At 37.8% G+C, this 15,842-nt stretch overlaps 1 protein-coding gene across 6 annotated transcripts in view; it reads right to left on the bottom strand.

The window, feature by feature from the left end:
• Positions 1-15,842, bottom strand: part of INPP4B (inositol polyphosphate-4-phosphatase type II B) — a 270,565-nt gene that overhangs the window by 175,477 nt on the left and 79,246 nt on the right. For 3 of the 6 annotated variants that reach the window (XM_042829802.1, XM_042829797.1, XM_042829800.1), the window contains exons 1-2: positions 11,154-11,250; positions 3,350-3,434 (exon numbers count right to left, since the gene is read on the bottom strand). Coding sequence is in view for 1 of the 6 variants with exons in the window: in XM_042829798.1 (XP_042685732.1) it covers positions 3,350-3,434 (85 nt within the window). In the remaining 5 variants the exon portion in view is untranslated. Of the gene's footprint in view, positions 1-3,349; positions 3,435-11,153; positions 11,251-15,842 lie in introns of those variants that run through there. The other 3 variants (XM_042829798.1, XM_042829801.1, XM_042829799.1) reach the window with 2 other exon arrangements.

Genomic DNA, 15,842 nt, shown 5'->3' with positions numbered 1-15,842 from the left:
GAAGTAAAACATTCCATGTGGCTTACATACTACTTGCTAATGGAAAAGGGAATCCTTGCCATTTTAGGGGTATTTCTACATGCAGACCTTTTGCCTGACACTCTGCAAGATGTGCCAGTCAACTATAATATTGCATCAGAAACAGTGTAGTCTCCCAGTCTTCCCTCACCCTTCCCCATGTCTCACTAGCCCTACCTGGGTGTCACAGTTCTCAGTTTCTTACTTCTTACTGAGAAACCACAATAATACAAGTAATGCAATCCTCAAAAACCAAGAAGATACACAAATCAAGAGAACGAAGTCCCTGAATAAATCTCTCACATGAAAATTCCCTGTGCCTGTGTCTTCTGGTTTCATTCTCAAATCTTCTGTTTTACAACACCACATGGAGATTAGTTTGCATGTTTAAGACCTTTTCAGACAGAGTAGCTGAAATACTCACCACTCAGGATTTCAGGACTGAATCATACTTGCACGAACCCTCCTAAAAGCATTCAATCAGATCCATCTCACACCAGTGCCCTGTTAATAGTACCTAGATACTACCACAAGGGCACACAAGAAACCAGAATAATGTTTCACCCTTACTAATCTTTGTTTCCTTTTCCTTTGAAATGCTTTGAGTTAGTTTTGAAAGAATATGCTTAAAGCACTTACAGATCTATCCACTACAATCACCTGATCTTTCTGCATTTCACTTAAATTCTGGTGTCCATAACAGTGAGGCAATCAGCTCCATAACATAGCCAGTACTGCGCAACAATCTATTTATTTTACTTTCCATGTTTATTCCACTCTCCTAGATTACCTTCCCCTCTTAAGTACACTATTCAGTCCCAATTTCTCACTATCCAGTGAAGATTCAGCCCACTACTCAAAGAAAGGTAGAGATGCTCAGCCAGAAGCTCATTCCAAAATTCCCCCTACAGTTCCAAGCCTGAATGTGAACCACTTCCTGATTCTCTTTACCTTGCCCTCTGTCTCTTTCACAAGTGAAACTTCATGAATCAGTTGTGTTCTGATGTTGTTGCCCAAGAGACATTTGTGAACAGGTACACCTCTATCCTGCTTTCACTCGAACATAGTAATGCCTTCCATACACATCTTAGAGCCTTTTCCTTTTCCCTTTCTCTTTTGGCACCCAATATACAGTGGATATCCCAATGACCATCTAGCGATAATGGAACTAGTCATTCATGAGAAAAGCCCCCACTGACAAAGAATTTCCTTCTCCAAGTCCTCTTTTTTTTTTCCCCCTCCATCTCTTCTGTCATCTGGATTCTTCTTTTTCCTAGAGTACAGACTATTGTTTCGCTTCATTTGGTGTTTACCCTTACTCAGTATAGAGTCTGCTATGCTCATTCCTCTTCACTTTTGTTTTAATATCTCACAGTGTTCTAGCCTGCATCCTCTTTTCCATCCAATAAATCATTTGCCACTTTCGCCCTTATTCTCCAGCACAGGAAAACTGCCAAGTTAGAAATGCATTTCTACTCCACCTGTCTGTCTCTTCCTCTGTCTTCAGCGGTATTCCTTTGCTCACTTTCCAAGTATTCATCATCCCTTGATGGCTCTGCGTACTCCAAGTTTCCTGTTCTTTTCTTTCAACACATTCTTTAAAGACCTTTCAGACACCTCACCCTAACTTTTACCTACACCACTAACCTTCAAACTCAGTCTTTCAGAAGGTTTGCCCCTCAAGTAACAACTACTGTTCCTAACTATGAGAGTACTTTTCTTTTTCCATAGAAACTGCCAATCTCTTTTTATCCACAGGCAGCCTGAAGTGCTTACTCAGTACTCCCTGTTGTCTGATTCCCCAGTCTTTGGACTGAAAATCTGCCAACCTCACTGTCACAGAAGCTGTCCTATTTGAGGCTTCAAAACCAACGGAAAAAATCATGGCAGTAATTACAACCGAGTTCTTGCTGTAGCAGCATTGTGTTCCAGCATTATACAAGTGCCAGGAGGGAACTGGAATGACTGTATTTATATCCAATCTTAACATCACCACCTCATAAAGCCAATGATTCCAATTAATGAAGTAGAATCAATAAAGGCATAATTACAGAAGCCTCAATTTGAGAGTCAGTGGTGATCGTTCAGCTATTATAGTTATACAAAGCAATGCTTTGAAAACCACGAACTCCTGTTTAAGGCAGCATCTCAACATTAAGCACAAGGTGTAAGATTTAATTCCATTTAACGCAGGACTGGATCTATTTCTCTGAATTCTACTCAGAAAAGGACCAACTCCACAATGAATGCATCTTTACGTCTCAGCCTTCTCAAATGCAACCAAACACCATCAATCACTTCAAGGAAGCGAGGAAGAAGTTAACTCAATAAAACATTTTTGTTTTAGTGAGCTGCAAATTCTGGTGCTTACAAAAACAGAAGGTAAGGATATCTACTAAAAGCAGTCCATCAGGTCCACAAATGCAGCATAAGCTTTTTTCCCCTATGGCCAGTTTCACTAACCCGTCAGCTCTCAGGCTAGCATGACCCTACCCCATAGAATAGAACCATCCAGCTCTCAACTACAGCATGTACTTAGAATGATCATACTTTGACAGACGTCCCACAAATCTTGAAATGCAATCCATTTTTCAGTTCCATGTATGTAATTTATGTTCTATACTTTGAAGCAAGACATTCCAAACACGAAGCCTAAGAATTTGTCCCTTAGTCTGTCATTTTACTGCTTGTCTGAAAATTAACAATACTCAGGGAGCAAACTGGACAGAATAAAAATACACCACAAAATTATCACTCTCTCAAAATGAGATAGTCAGAATTGCTTTCTAAACCTCTCAGACCATTAAAACAGAAAACGGCCAACTCAAATAATTCAAAACTCTTCAAGAGTAAGTGAATGAGTCCAGTCCGTAAATAAAATAACAGAATGGTTGAGTTTCTCTTGCAGAGAAACACCTACAACAGCATTTTCCCAAATTAAAGTCTTAGCCCTAAAATAGTGGTTCTAATTTCTATGAAATCCTTCTTTCTTCTCTTTCCTTTTGTTTTCTTTTTTTAAACAAACAATCAAAAAACTAATCCAGTGAATGGAAAGTTGATAGGAGACAAGGAAAAGCTAAGCCTGAGGATCAAACTTATTGCCAGAGAAAGACAATTTTTTATTTTAGAAAAAGTAACACCTATGGATTTTAGGGTCTATTTGTCAGCATTAATTAAGAGAGCAACATTTAGATGTGTGCATCGCTAACAAAAGAACACATTGTAGCTAAGTTTAAGGCCAAGTTCCAGTGCACAGGTGACTGCATTTTTAGTTTTTTGTTGACTGAAATAACAAATTGACACTGAACATACTGAGCTGCGTCTTACTTACCGAGAATTATTGAAACATCTGCTTTACTCCTGGACTCCAGAACCCGGCACCACTCCAGGATTACCACTTTGAAGGCTTCAGAACTCTGTGAGACATCAACAGAACAAAACATTAGGATCTGAAACCTGACAGGGAAGTCCTTTTGTTTGACTGTTCCCAGCCAGCACAGTATGTAGCCAGAAAGACACCAAGCATAATAGTCAGTAAGCAGATGGATAAAGGCATTCTTTAATTACCATTACGTGCTGCCCTACTTCAGCTCAATGGGAATGAACCGTTTGAAAAGACCACAAACAAAACTAAGAAAATATAACTTGAGAGCTTTTTCATAGCATAGTTTTGGGTACCACTTCATTTTTAAGCGAATCAGATAAGTCCATCTCATTCCAACTTCCATATTGCTGAATGAAAATACAGTAGAGTATTTCCCACTGAACAAAACGTGTAATCTCGCCATTTCTATTTAATTTTCATTTTAAAAGCATTTCTTTATCATAAATTGAAGCTTCAGATGTTGTCTCCAGCTATGCAATTCAAGTAGCATTAAGTGATATGGACTTACGGCAGAGTGCAATATGATGTGACTTACCACTATCATTTTCTGGAGCGCTACGCGGAGATGAAGCCTCTACTTTTTACTTTACTAAGTGTGACTCAATTTTCAGGCACAGCAAGGTAATCAATCACACCTGTAGAATTTATCTTTTTTCTTTAGAACTCTTCTTACCCTTTTTTTTTTTTCCTCCTTCACATCTAATAATCACTGCTGTGTGCATGCATACATTTCCTCACCGCAGGATCCAACTTGTCAGAGGTTCATCCACATACTTCAGTGAGATTCCACAGGGACTAAAGTAAACTATCCTTTTAACATTGCTTTCTTAAATACTTCTTCACTCCAAGTGCCCCTAGCATTTAAAAATTCCAGAGGAAGGAACTTTAAGGTTCCATATATTTTATGTGGTATATGACGTTGTAAAACTGTTTATAGCATTTGTGTCTCATGTGAGCTTGCTACTTATTTGCTACAGCTATTCTGTATTATTTGGCCTGAAACAGATTCGAGTTTCTCTGTTTGTTTTTACTTACAGCTTCCCACTCATTTTTAAAATAGATGGCTCGATTCAAGTTTCTCATGAAAAAAACTAAAATAGTTCTCCTGACCTAACACTACCATGGCCTTCATGGCACTGATCATCTTTCGAGACCAAATGAAGTGGGAGAAAATTTAATTCAGTTCTCATACTCAGAGTAGACAGTTTTGAATCACGAGTAACAGGAAACATAGCCAATGATTTTAGACAACCACAGAATGGCTAGCATTGGAAGAGACCCTGAAGCCCATGCATCTCCAACCCTCTCACTGTGCGCAGCATTGCCAGCCACTGCATCAGGCTGCCCAAAATCCCATCCAACCCAGCCTTCAGTGCCTGCAGAGACAGAGAATCCACAGTTACGCTAAGCAGCCAGAGAAACAGAAACAGTTCCTCACCACCCTCAGAGTGAAAAATTTTCTCCCGATATCTAACCTCAGTCTCCCCTGTTCTGATTTGAAACCATCCTCCTTTGTCCTATCACTGTCAGACCATACAAGTTAATTCTCCTCCTGGTTATAAGATTCCTTTAGGTACTAGGAGGCCACAATGAGGTCTCTCCAGAGCCTCCTCTTCTCCAGGCTGAACCAGCCAAGCTCCCTCAACTTTTCATCATAGGAGAGGTGCTGCAGCCCTCTTGATCATGTTTTTCACATACTCTGGACCCACTCCAACAGCTCCACATATTTCTTGTGTTGGAGGCCCCAGGCTTGGACTAAATACTCCAGATGGGATCTCGTGAAGACGGAGCAGAGGAAGATTAATCACCTTCTGTTGATATTCAAGCTGTATAGACAAAACATGCAAATGTGACATCTCTCTAGACTTAACATTTCCTCCAAACCACAGGTGGGCAGAAAATGGAAGCCTGCCACTCCATAAGGAGAATTAACTTCCTGGTGCATGGCTGTCAGGGAAGTCAGGCACACAAAAAAGCCAGGAATGAGAAAACAGTCATCCTCTAGTTTGCTCTGGTTGCTACAACTTAAAGGCTTCATCTTCACGTTTGTAAAAGAAAGCATACATATAATGGAAACAGCACACAGCTAGACAGAACAGCTATCAAATTAATAACACTAATTCAATTACCAATGCTTGTCTCACAATGCAGGAGAGGACCAATGGCTCAATTAACAAACAACCAATGCTACAAACACGAGAGGAAGGTTCAGAGTATTTCGACTCCTCTGCAATTTGGAATGGCAGATACCAGAGCACAAGAGCCTCTCTTAAGGGAGTAATTACTCCACGCTCTACACCAATGCAAGCTGGAGAGCAGCAGCTCCACAATTTCAAATGAATTGGTACACTGCAAGATGCACAACCAAGCATGCAACCACGTTGAGATGTGCAGTCACTACTTCTACATATGTGAAACAACACAAGAGAGAAAGGAAAATAAATAAAAGCATAAGGCTGCCACAGGATCAAGCACATATTGCTGTCAAATAGTTCCACATCCTGACACAACACTGAAGAAAAAGTACTTCAAAATTACTACTGTAACTGACTTCTAGTCATTTAGATGAGCTATACTGTGGCACACAAAAATCTAGTTAGAAATTTATTCGTGAATGAAACAACAAAATTGCAATCAAGGGATCTGTTACACATCTCTGATAGAGATCAGCTTTGTTCATACTCCACATTACTCTCTTGATTTACATAATACACAAGTACAATGTGAGCTTACTTGGGCTAGCTGTTGATTAGTTTTTCTTTTTCTAAGAATCTGTGCTAAGTCTATAGAAAAGAATTAGGCTTTTTTTTTTTAGAACACCGATCTGAGGACAAAATGAAATGATTCATAAATGTAACTGAACTATTTTAGCAATACTGCTATAGTAGAACAGCTGAAGCAGCTGAAACCCCATTATCTTACTTACTTTGTCAAAAAGATAGGCCAAGCTTTTTTTTTTTAAACCAGGATTCTGTTGTAATTCCAAGAAATAGGAATTCCACCAACTGTAAATAGCTTGAGTGTCAAATCAGACAAGCAAAGACAGCCCAAATTCTGTGGAGTTCTTGCCTGTAACTGAAATTAAAGCCATTCCAGAACACATGAGCATGTGTCCATTAACCACACATTCAAGCAAAGAACATAGTACTCCAGATTACATCAGTTCAGCTTCTATCTTACTGAAGTAGTGACTGACAACGTAGGACATAGTTGAAAACCTGCAGATTGCCTTTTTTCTATGGAGTAAGGGGAGGAAAACAGCTTTCAAAAAACGAAAGCACTGAGACTTACAACTGCCAAACAACGGCTCATCTAAGCGATTTCTGAGTTCTTGTACATTTGTCTCAATACACCATGGAGAAGGGAGGTAGAAGCGTACTGATATTACAAGTTCACAGAATAGCAGACTGTTTGCTATGGAGAAAGAAAACCTTCTACATTATATGGAATACAAAACTAAACTGACAGATCAATTAGAAACGACATCACTAGCATTTCTCTGAGCTAAAACATCAAGTAAAAAAGTCGAGATTACAATACCACGGGAGTAAAACAAGCAGTAGAGGAAGTGAAAACCCTTTTTTTTTTTTAAACATCCTATAAAGCCTCTGCAATGAAGTCCATCATAGTTTGTTTTTCATAAAACTTATTTGCACAAACTTTAATTGAAGACCTTGAAGTGTAGGCATGCTATATATAATTGTCTTAAAGACATCTTCAGGCACAAAAAAAGCCTTACACTTAAAAATAACGTCCCAAATTATTTTCAGTTCTTACTTGCTACTTAAAGAAGAACATTGCATGAGAAGAAACCTAATAAATGCTGGCTTTCCAGGAGGGAATCTAGAAGATGGTGACCAAGCACATGAACACAGCCAATATCTCTTAGCAAAGCCTGCAGTGCACTGAAGGCCCAAATGCAACAAGTAACAGCATTCATAACCTCAAATTCAAACCATGTCTGATACCAGTAGTAGTGAAGTTGAAGATCATTAAGAAGCGGTGCAAGCTGTACAACTGTTAAAACTTGCCTATGTTTTTAATATTTTCCAACTCAAACGTTGGGGAATGAACAAGTCAGATTTATGATCTTTCAATAACATTCAGTAATGCATTCAGGTCATGTTTTTGACTGAACATCACAGCTTACATTCGCTACTTCAGTGTTAGCACAGATAAGATTCATCATTCTGCAGGAAAAGCACCACTTATATATTTGAAATAAAAAATAAGAAGAAAGCTACAGGGTTTGTCAGTGTAACCTTACTCACAAAAAGAGAAGCTAATAAGTCTTATGGATGCAATTGATTTCTACAGCAATATATCCATTATAACAAAGACCAAAAGTACACTAACTAAAAAGTGACTGCATAACATCAGCAAGTATACTGTTTGTGCATCTGAAAACGTTGTTTGTTTTAAACGCTGGCACAGATTATTCAGTGCTATTTCAACCATCTGAAATCTTCTCTAACTCTATATATTCTATTACCAAATTCATATCCCCAGCCTACTAAGTACTACAAAGCCTAAGACCCAGGCTGCATGATAAGGAAGGTAGCAGAGCTACCTTTATAAATTGCCAGCACAATGAAAGACACTCAAGTCATCTTCCAAAAAAAAAAAAAAAAAAAAAAGCCTTCTCTACTATGATTAAGCCATCACTTTATGCCACTAGATGCCAACTTCTTGCTGACAATAATACCACTGATTTATATTCACTGTGGAAAATGCTGTTGACTTACATCACTGAATAAATCTTGCAGAACAGACAAGTGCTTTTAATTAACTATCAACTTGAACTACGAATATTTAACCAATATTTTTTAAACTCTAAAATGCATTAATAATCATGTGCAAACATTTCAATTCATGCTCTATATTAATTCAGTTTATTACACATAAACAACTTAAAAAAATCAAGTTAAACACACATTCTACACACAGCCTGATAGGACCTCAAATTATCCTTCTTACCTAAAGTTCATTAAACAAAGTTCAGATATGAGTTAAGTTACATTTTGTGCATGACTTGAATGCTGTATCACAACATATACCTCAGATAGCATAATCTGAAAAATTGTTTCACTTTGACGACTTCTTACACAGAGAAAATAAGGTTACGTTATTAGTCATTGGCTCAGTTCCCAATATACTGCCTTCAAAAATAGCCTAGAATAAAGAACTGAATGTTAACTGTAATTTAAAAATTAGGCTACTTTATATGGAGCAGAAAACTAAACTGACAGATCAATTGTAAAAGGCATTACTAGCATTTCTGAGTTAAAACATCAAGTAAAAAAGTTAAGACTACAATACCATGACTACAACACCAGGCGCTGGCAGCTTGGTTACAGTTTTAGCAGTTCCAGCAGCACCAGAAGGGTAAGGCAGGCAGAATATCAAAATGTTATCACTACAAGCATTCTGTATTTGTATAATGCATTATCTTTGTATATTAAAAGGTTGACAATGAAGGATGTTTCTTTCCACGTCTGCCAGTTCTCATCATTTTATAGCAACTCTCATAGCATCTGGCATCTTTTTCAGTAATTCCCAATTGCTGGAACTACAACATCACTAGCTTTTATTATAAATCTCAGCCTTTCTGCAGAAAGGAGGTTTAAGGAGAGTATCTAAGCATTTAAAGCCACCAGGTTCCCAAAGGATATTGTTATTTTAATTGCTTTAAAAAAACAAGTATGATTTTTTGCTAAATTGCTAATGTTGAAAGGTCTTATAACTACTTAAATGGTGAGATGGTAATACTTCGTTTGCGAAGAAGATCCAACAAATTTCCTTGCTTAACTCAATTTGAATCATGAGAGCTTACATCCCTCCACCAAAAAAACACAAAGGCTCAGTTGTAACTGCCTAACAGATAAATCACTTCCTCCCTTCAGGATGCCCTATGAGCAAGAATGATGGGAAGAACACCAGCCCCTTCACTGGGGACGAAACCTCAGCCAATTTTCCCCATCCTTCATGATGCACGGAGGTACGCATAGCTCTCCTCAGTATCTCCCTTCCACTTTTATTTCCTCTCTTTTCTGCAGGTAACAACAGCAACCCTCTGCTTCCTTCTCAAGCTCAAAGAGATGTGAGCAGGTTTGCTGGAGTACAGTTCTGCCTTCAGCCTGCCCCGGTCTCCGTGCCAAGGACCAGACATGCCTGTGTCTTTCCCAGAGGAGCAAAATTAACTCCGTTATTTCGTACGCACAATAGTTTCCTTGTGTTCTGTATTTTATATTTGAGGCAAAAACAAAGCAACTAACAACAAAAATCACACTACACAGAAGCCCAAACCTGTAACAACAAGGAAAAAAATGACTGCGTTTCACTTTTTTTTTTCCCCCTCTCTGTCTCCAGAAGAAACATTATTCCCCATCTTTTCTTACAACCACTTGGTCAGTCAACATGAAAGACAATGTGAGCTACTCATCTTATGTGGGCACTCAGCAAATCATCTAAGTAATAAGCACTCGGTTTGGAAAGCACTTATATCATACACCATAAAATGAGTGCTTTTATAACCTTTCCAACTTCTTGAAAGGGAAAACAAAACTGCCTTCTACATTGATTAACAAGATTGCTTCTGTTTAAATGATACTGACTTTCTGACCTTCAGGATTATGCCTTAGGATCTCCCTCACTGTACAGGATTTGGTGAAGTATTCATGTGACAAGTTGTTCGAAATAAGATGTTTGGAAATCGGAAAACAAGCCTTACAAACAGCAACAATTTCCGTTCTGTTATATATCAAAAAGTGGCTAATAAAGCATCTGAAAATACCTCAATTTAAAAAAGCTTCTAGCTTTATTTGAGCATCATCTATTCATATTTCAGTTTGTTAGAAAGAAGACTAACTAAGCACAGACTAATTTTAAAATAAGTAAATTAATGTGAACAACTGACTCAGGACAAAGATTGTCTGATACCAGTAAAGGGACAGTACTCACATAGCAGTCACTTGATCTGTCAGGCTATCCACAAGGGAAACCAGCAAACCTCTTCCCAGACACAAGCTTTGGAACAGAGGCTGCAGTTTCACAGGTAGACTGACATAATAGCTAGAATTTGTAACTGTGCTAGGTACCAAATACATCTAATGGGCTATAAAATATAAATTATGCACTCAGTACAATTTCTCCCTGCACAGCCGTCCCATCAGATTCCACCAACCATGTACAGCCTAACTCATCCTCTTCAGAGGTAGCTTTCTCTCATCCCCCTGCTCTATCAAGAACACCCTTTCTATTCTCCTCTTGCCCCTCCTCCTAGAAATTAATTTTTGTTCGAGACGCTAGATTTGATCTAACTGATGTGAACAACTGCCTTCACTTCCCTTTGAATATTGCTGGTTTGATTTTCAGACCTTCAAGGCTCTTCATTTATAATCAAGTGTTTGTCACTTCTCAGCTGTAGAAGCAAGCCTAATTGATGGCATTGCCTATGCCTGCTGATCGCATTCTCGCATCACCACAGATGCAGAGAAAGAAAATGGGAGTGATGACCCCACAAACACAAGATTTCACAAAGGCATTTCTAACAAGTCGCAAACAAAATTTAACAGGTAAATATGTGCAAGCAAGAAGCATACTGATTTCCTTGAGCAGGTACATCACAGTACATGTATATACAAACTAAACACAGTGACTTGATTACAATGCAAATAAGGTTTTCAAAGATACCTGTGTAGCAGGCATCATTTTCATACAATTATCACTCAATACGTTAGAGCAAACTAACCTGTTGATAGATCTAGCCACTCTCTGTAAATAAAGCTTCTCTTGTTACACTTCAGAGAAATCCAAGTACAAATAAGGAAACCGCGAAGTTCAGCCATGGCCCGTGACTGTGTGATCATTCTTCAAAGCTAAAAGCACAAGAACAGAAAGGACCGTCCACACAGGCTGCTATCGGTGAACCTTCCAGTGTCTCAGACACCTAAGTGTAACGTTGTACGTGCCAAGCAAGTACAGAAACAAACTGAGCCTTTTTAAGATTCATTTACTGAATTGTAATTATTTAGAAATTACCCACTGATTACAGGATCAACAAGCACTAAGTATTTCTTTCTTTACATCTAAATGCTATTACAGTACATTTTATGAGTCTCAGAATAGCAATCAAATTAGAGCCAGGATACCACGTGCTGGCTATAAACAGCAACTATCAAACAGACTGTTAAAATTAACGGTAAGTGACAAACTCTACCGTGCCTTAAAACAAGTAGCATTCATAGAATCATAACACAAATACTCAAACCCTCACTCAGAACACAGGTTTTCATACTCAAAGAAATCAGGGAATCTATATGTTTAAAGCATTCAGTTTTAAGCGTGCAAACTTGGCTCCAAGTTATCTACTAATTAAAGTAATTCATATTTTGATATTCATTGGGGAAAAAAACGAGTACATTACCTTCCAACAGACACACTTAAGTTTGTGATGTTATACGTGACTTCAGTAGCAGGCTAGGAAGCAGCTCCTGTGTATAGTTAGGTTAGTAGTACTATATGAGTACTTCACTATAGAAGTATTGCTATAGTAGTACTAAAGTCACTTCTGTAGTGCCACAAATTTACACTTCAAGCTGCACAGAATTACTTCACTCCCTAAACTAAAACCCTAACTCTATACATATTATTCATGGAAATAAAGTGGGACTTCCGCAAAGCAAAAAAACAAACCACACAAACACATCAAACCACTGTCGTAAAAGTGTAAGCTCAATTTAGAATACAAAAGAGAGAGAGGGAGAGAAATAGTAGAAAAGGAAGAAGTCTTTGAGAAAATCCTGTAGACCACATAGTTCAACTCGAGAGTTTCCCAACCCTTAAGTTACTTGAGTGTCACCTTATTGTCCAGCTGATGTACACCAAACGAAAAACGCCATTGAAGATGCTCAGGAGGTTCCCTTAAAGACTATGAAACTTTAAAAAACACTTTAAATGAGAAGGGGAAAAAAAATGAACACAGGCTGTTAGTTATGGACATTTTTTAAATTTACACCCAATAACTGTTTGCTGACCTGGTTATTTCACTCGAAACATCAAGACAACAATTGAGAATAGGCTGTCCTGCCCACAGGTAAAAAAAAGCTCCAATCTTCTCATCTGCTTGTCTTCATCAGCCTGTTTAAAGCCCACTACTATTGAGCATTCTTAAGCAAAAGTAGCCAACAGAGGTCAAAAGTCTCACCCAGTAAAGAATACAGAAAACAGAAAAATAAGGAGAAAAGTAAAGGAGGTAGAAGCTTAGAATCATAGAATCACAGGATCACCAAGGTTGAAAAACACCTCTAAGATCATCCAGTCCTATCATCTGCATATCACCAGTATTTCTCACTGTGATGAAACTACACAACAGTTATTTCTGATGTACACAGGAGGACAATGTGGATGACTGAAGAGTTCATACAGCCGAGCTAGACGTGACTTTCATCTTTACCTCTGAAAATTTGAGGTTGGATATAAACTGTGAATCTAACTAATGCAATAATTGTCTCCTAATTTGTAGGGAATGTTTTTCCTTGCCAATACGTGAAAGGTCTATGCTGTGCAGCCATAGCCAGAGAAACTACTTCTAGCAGAACTCACAGCAGATCATCCTTAAAGAAAATTTAGCTTTATTTACAACATATTGATACATTAAAGGTCTCTAAAGTATCTGCACATTTGATAGTCCAAATAAGTAGTACAGTTCACTTATAAAACCACAAATGAACATATGCACACACATACACAAACTGAATATATTAAATACTATGTAGAGTTAGGTTGAACTTATACCAATGCAAAGGACAAGCATTTTCCAAGTAGAACTAGAGTGCATGTGTTTCCTGCAAAAAAGTAACTAAGCAACAACACTGAAATGATAGCATAGCAGAGACTTGCTAAATAGGTATGAAGACATGTGCTTTCATTGTTGTTTTTGTTGTTGGTGGTTTTCAATTGCTCATATTGGACTTCTAAGTCTTTACCTAAAGCATTCTAAAAGCTTACTGGCATTCCACAATGATTTTACTGCATGCTTGCTGAGTAGGCACAAGATATAATAACCTTTATCTTGTCCTTTTGCATTTTCACTCTTGTTTGGTCATAAAAAGACAGATTCAAGATCCTGAAACAATTTTTTCAAATACTCAATTACAGATAACAGTCATTAACTTCCCCAAAAGCAGTTTCTGAGCAAAATTAAAATACATTCGTGTTTCTTATTAAAAGGAAGGTGCAACTAAAAGCATTGAATTAATGATGATGAAACTACACTGTGTTCTGGAAATGTCAGTGCTTATTGTAACATAACAGCTTTGAAATACTTTTCAGAGGCAAGTTCAATCTTCATTTGGTCTTCACCAATTCTGACTTGAAGCTGTAATTACTAGTCTCAATAAGACAGGGGAAAAATCCATAGAGGATATGCTTTAGCATCAATCATAAATAGCAAACCGAAAGCATTCCAATACATGTTACAAATGCTGAAATGCAATTGTAGCCATGGTATCCTCTGGAAATTTGAGAGAACCACGCTCATTTTATCCTTATTGAAATAAGCAGAAACTAAGGAGAAACTCCAAAAACTATTTCCAATTTATCTCTGTGATATTTCTACATTTTCAAAGGTGCAACGAGTAAACTTGTCCACTAGAAACACGGCTACACATGCAAAACATCCACTTGCAAAAAAATATATACACACACACAAAGCTTACATGTACCATTATGCCTTCGATCCTTTTTGGCTTTAGTAACATCAGACTTACCACGCTGTTACATTCTTCACAACAGTGTTTCAGAAGGACCCAGAGGCAAAGTAGAGAGTGAGCAAACAGCAGGAAGGAGCCATCTCGGTGTCCAGTAAGTTTTTGGTTATTTTTCATGTTTCCATCTACTTATGTTATTCTCTACTGAGAGCAAAACAAAACATTCCCCAACGAACTCTCACGAACTTTTTTTTTTCAGCAGCTCTCATCACCGCTTTGTCACTTCATCCCAACTAAAAGACATCTAGACATCTGTTGCTTCATATATTATCTCACTGTAATTGCAGCACCTTCAACACTGAGTATACAGTTCAGTATTCCCCATGAACCTAATCAAAATAACATAACATCAAGTGCAACCAACAACCTAGGTAACAAAAAACTAGAGCACATTAAAGAAATAGTAGACTACTACACTCAGTTGCACAGAAACTACGTGAATTCATTTACAACTTCAGCACCCAGTACCTCCATCATTATTACCACAACTGTAAATGTCAAAGCAGCTAACAGTGACTTTTAGAAGTACTACAGAAGATGTCTGTTTGTTATAATAACATACTGTAGTCACACTCAATGAGACCTAAGTAGTACACGCCAACTAACCATTTTGAAGTGACTGCACATCATTAATAAACCAATTCAGTTTTGTTTCCTTCTCACACTCACAGCAACACTTCAGCACCTCGTGAGTTTTGCAAACAGCTTGGTCTGATTTTATTTCCAGGAACTCACAGTGGGAATGCAAGCTATTTTCCCCTTCAGAAATTAAGACTTCAAAAAAAGGCTACCTTTTCTCTCCCTGTAACCTCTACAGATACCTTCTTAATTTCTGTCGAGGCCAAAGCCCAGAGCTACCAACCCTCTCTCTCTCTCTCTCTCTCATTTAGCATATGATCTCTGCTTCCACGTATTTTCATAGGCAGCTCCCGAACCTGCATTTCTCCAGACTCTGGGGGCAATAAGGTGGGTAATGGATAAAGCTAGGTGAGCGCAGACACTCATGAAAAGAGCAGCAGTACAGGAACTAAGAGACATAGCAGTGATAAGGACAAACCTCAGCACAGTATTTCAAATTTGAGCATTGGTGTGTGGTTCTGGTTGTACACCCGGACTTCTTCCAATGTTAGCCAGGTGAGCTGGTTTTGACAGAAATGAAGAAAAACTACTAAATATTAAGTGAAATGATGTATAAAGATGTTGAAAGATTAAGCAACAAGGGATCTAAAATTTTATCTTCCCTTTATTGCTCTTTACAACCTAAATTCATCAATACTAATATGAACCTTAAGATGAATAAATGAATCCCATGTGCGCAGCTAAATTGTACAAGTCACAAGATTACTTAAAAGATATGTAACGTAATTCCCTGGGACTAAGTAATACTTTTGAAAGTCTTTATTTTACCTTAAAAATGAAAAAATCAATTAGAAGATAGTTTTAGAATTTTAGTAGTTTTGACCTCATAGCTGTCCTTAGAATTCCATATCAATGCAATAAATTCTGAGAAAAAAAAGGAAAATTATATCGGACTGATTTCACCTACTCTTTCTCCTAATTATTGCACATATATGCAAGATAAATCTTTGTTAATTTTCTGCCACAGAATATCTTGACATAAATTTTCAGACAAGCAAGAAGTCCTCAAGAGAAGCACCTTTAAGTAGCAC

The sequence above is a fragment of the Centrocercus urophasianus genome, unplaced genomic scaffold (assembly GCF_019232065.1).
Source record: "Centrocercus urophasianus isolate 14NV4802_14NV808 unplaced genomic scaffold, USGS_Curo_1.0 seq_32, whole genome shotgun sequence".
Taxonomy (NCBI): Eukaryota; Metazoa; Chordata; class Aves; order Galliformes; family Phasianidae; genus Centrocercus; species Centrocercus urophasianus.
The sequence above is the reverse complement of the archived record's forward strand: the minus strand, read 5'-3'. Positions and strand labels throughout refer to the sequence as shown.